A 3,903-nucleotide genomic window follows, 5' to 3' on the forward strand; every position below is an offset into this window, starting at 1 on the left:
TGAAGGTATACAATCATCTATACATCGAAATTATGATCTTGAAGTATCATAGAACTTATAGTTTATTTATTAGATATTTCGCCGCCTTATAAAAAGTAAACTCATGTTTATAATTTTAAGTGTACTTTAGAACTTATGTCTGTCTCCAATCTGATGTGCACAGCATGTATCTTAATTACATTTTTATTTACTTAATTAATTAACAGGGAGTGGTTAAATACATGATGAAACGGACCAACAAACTACTAGTTTAATAAGGACTCCCTGTGTGTGAGGACCTATTTCTGCTTCTCTAATTGAGTTGAAAGACAAGTGCAACATTTGTTTTTGCTGAAACTATAAGTGAGTGAAAATGACTGCTGAAATAGAAGACTTATCTGCGATTGACTTCCTACTTCTTATGGACGGTCCAGACTCGCTTGACCTCATCCGTCAAGAATACCATATCATCGAGCAGAACCGGAGAAGTTTAGAGGAGTCTGGTAATGAGCCTGCCAATGAAGGTTGTCGACAACTGTTACTTGTATTTCTCTGCTGCATAAAAAGGTACCCTAGAGCTGATTTTATAGACGGTTATCGCGCATACGACGGACAGAAAAAGTATATTTGCGTAAGTGACCCGAAAGCAGAAGACTGCGAGAAATTTTGGGAATCAGCCTGGTGCCGTGAAGTGACTACCATCGTGAATATATCCCAAAGAACAGATGAAGAAAGCTATCAGTATTGGAGTTCTTGTGAAGGGAGTGAGATAGAGTGTAGATCGTTTAGAGTTAAGACTCTGAAAGTCACCAAGAGATCTCGTTTCATTTCAACACTGTTATGTTTGTCTGACAGAGGGAACCGCGAGCATCAGATTTTCCACTATCATTACACTGCTTGGCCAATTAATAGCAATGGAAATGACCCATTGATATTTTTGTCTTTTGTGTGCAGCCTGAACGACACGTATACTCTTTTAAAAAAAAATCAACCGGCTGGATGGAAGCCTGGGGCTGTTCTCGTTCATTGCAATGATGGTAGCAGTAGCTCGGTGGTATATTGTATCCTGGACATTTGTATTACCCAGTTCAAATACACAGGTACGGTTCCAGTAGCAAGCACTTTACAGAAAATGGAACGACAAGAGTACAGCTGCTTGAATTGGGACGCAGGTGATTATATTTTCTGTTATCAAGCCATTCATATATATGTTTTAGGAGAAATGGGGATGAGCCAAAGATATCTAGATGAAAGAAAACTCACTAGAATCGACACACTGTTGCAGATATAAAAATTTCGCGTGCAAGCTTCACCACGTGGTTCGTTTGTCGTTTTATACACATTTCTTTTTCTCGAGGTGTATAGTTTATAAATATTGCCAACCACTGGCTTTGCACCTGTGATACCGTAAGCTCTAAAGATCTTTGTAAACTGAGACTGTTATAGCACGTAAATTTTTTAAGTGTTACTAAGAATGTATAAGGCACTTTAAATTATATTAAGCTTTGTAAGTTTTAAATTCTAATTAATAATTGCTTAGAAAAATTTTTGGTGTATGCAAAGGCAAAAAAAAGTTAATTTTTTCTTACTAAATAGTTTAATAATCCATTTATTTGTTCAAATATAGCTACATGACATAATGATACCTACTGTTAACTTTGTATAGTAGGAAAATAGTAGACTGTTTTTATGTTGTATTAAAAATAAACATAGACTGTTATCTTCGGGAAAACCTATGGACCGGTTGAATTTATAAATTGGCTTCATTCCAACATGCAGTACCTATCCGGAGTTCCCACAGGAAGTAATATGGTAGTTGCTAGTTCAAAATAAATTTTTCCCAGTCGTACTCTGGTATTGCTTCGAGATAGTACCCAGCCACTTTCCGATAATTCACCAAAGGAAATGGAGTCCTTTGTGATTGACGAGGTTTTCGGCGCTATAAACAACAGTGGGGACAACTTTTTTCATGACATTTCCCGCCATGGGTGTATGTCCCTGCTTCTAAGAGCTGGATGGTGGCTAGACGAGACGCACAATCCTCTGCTGCAGCAATTCAACTATGAAGGAAACCAGTGCGTTCATATTGTTGCACGACGCCACAGAGGGCAAAAAGCAGTGCAGCTGCTGGAAGTCTTGATGGACATGGGAGCAGATCTGAACGCACCTAACAGAACGTCAGGAAGTACTGCACTTCACTTAGCTGTCATCAATGAGGATTACGAGCTGGTAACTTGGATGTGTCAGGAGACTAGTGTGAACCTAGAATCTTGCGACTATTCTAGGTTGACGGCCTACCAAGTCGCTTGGAAGAGAAATGATCACAAAATGATGAAAATTTTCGAGAAATTTGATGCCGACTGTGACCAGCCGTACTCAAGTGAAAGTGAAAGTGAAAATTAGATCTTTTCTAGATTTCTTATTTGTTGATAATTTTGAGGTATCTCAAGACTTTTATAATAGAAATTAAGTGCTGTAAGAAATGGACGTATCAGTTAAAGTAGTGTGTGAGTTTTTTTTTTCCTTTTGATTCTCACCAGGTTAGATATAAGCAGTGTCATGGTGCCTATTATGGCAATTCTGTTTTCTATGGTTGTGTGAAATGTATACTGTAAGACAAGTGAAACTAAATTAATAATTATTGTTGAATGTTTTATTAAAAATTTTTAAACAGATATCAGATTCTTAAATTTAAAAGCAGCCAAAGATAAACGAACAATATAAATAGAACCATAATTATTCACTGATGAATTCGGGAATATGCACCTTTAAGTTGCACCAAAATCGCCTGTAACAAAAAAATATCATTAAAATTCAGCTGTAGGGAACATGTTATGTTTGAGGGAAAAAATAAAACCTATTCAAAGTAGCGCTACCATTGCTAGATTTCGGCTACGATTTCAACCTTTAAGTAATCTGTCTGCGTACTTTGATGAAAATTGATGGCAACTGTAAGACTTAGCTTAGAACGAATTAAAAAAGCTTTAAGAACTAGATCAACAACTCACTAGTATGGAGACAGGCGATCATTGAACACGACATTCCATTTTTCGTCAGCAACGTTCTCGACATGTATGGAGGGACCCGCCGACTTACACTGGCTCGAGTTTTTTTGCAGTCTGAAAATCATAAAGAAGTATTAAAAAGTGGTACATCGTCAAAAAAAACCGTCTTAAAAATATATATGAGCTTATTATACTTACCCGATGCTGTTGAGAAACTTCATCTTATTGATTTGGTACGTTGTTTGAAGAGTATGGTTGAAAATTTCAGGGCCTTTGATGCCTTTAAGTTCGAAAACCCTGTGAAAATAATTTTAAATTAATTTAAAAAAAAAAAAACACTTTTAAATATGCGAAAGATATTAATATCGATAGTTGAGTTATAGAAAAAGGCTTACTTCTCAAGGATTGGTACAGCAGTCAAAACTTTGTGGCGGTCAGGATTCGACACAATAAGTTGCGAAAGGAGGTGATTAGAACTCACGTTCATCGGCAGAGGTTGTCTGAAAGTTAAAAATGAATCATAATAACTGCCGTATGCTTCTCTGAGTCAAGAATTCTGATTAATCTAAAGACTTGTGAATACTTGCTTTGACTCCTCTTCCTCGCAATTGTAGCCGCGTGGTTGAGAGACTAGCAGCAAAATTTTGACTGGTAAAATCAGATCAATTCTGTATGTTTCTCCATCATTTCTGGAAACAGAAAAAGTTAAAATATCAAGCTATAAAAGACGTAGGCAAGATCTGACAAGTTAATACAAAGGACACTTACACTTCTTCTACCCTTTCCAAACGGTATCCTTGTCCCGTTTCGTTGTTTAGAATCATCGCCAACACGTCTCCAATGGTTACGACGACTTTACAACCCATTTCATGAAAGCTGATCGCATATTTTACCACTGCTGTAATCATGTCTCTTGCAA

At 36.8% G+C, this 3,903-nt stretch overlaps 1 protein-coding gene across 1 annotated transcript; it reads left to right on the forward strand.

Moving 5' to 3' along the window:
• The first annotated feature begins 352 nt into the window (after positions 1-352).
• LOC134535307 (uncharacterized) lies at positions 353-2,382 on the forward strand. The gene is made up of 2 exons (XM_063374376.1): positions 353-1,181; positions 1,847-2,382. Exons 1-2 carry the CDS (start codon positions 353-355, stop codon positions 2,380-2,382), a joined length of 1,365 nt encoding a protein of 454 aa, XP_063230446.1.
• The last annotated feature ends 1,521 nt before the right edge of the window (positions 2,383-3,903 follow it).

This window comes from Bacillus rossius, chromosome 8 (assembly GCF_032445375.1).
Source record: "Bacillus rossius redtenbacheri isolate Brsri chromosome 8, Brsri_v3, whole genome shotgun sequence".
Taxonomy (NCBI): domain Eukaryota; kingdom Metazoa; phylum Arthropoda; class Insecta; order Phasmatodea; family Bacillidae; genus Bacillus; species Bacillus rossius.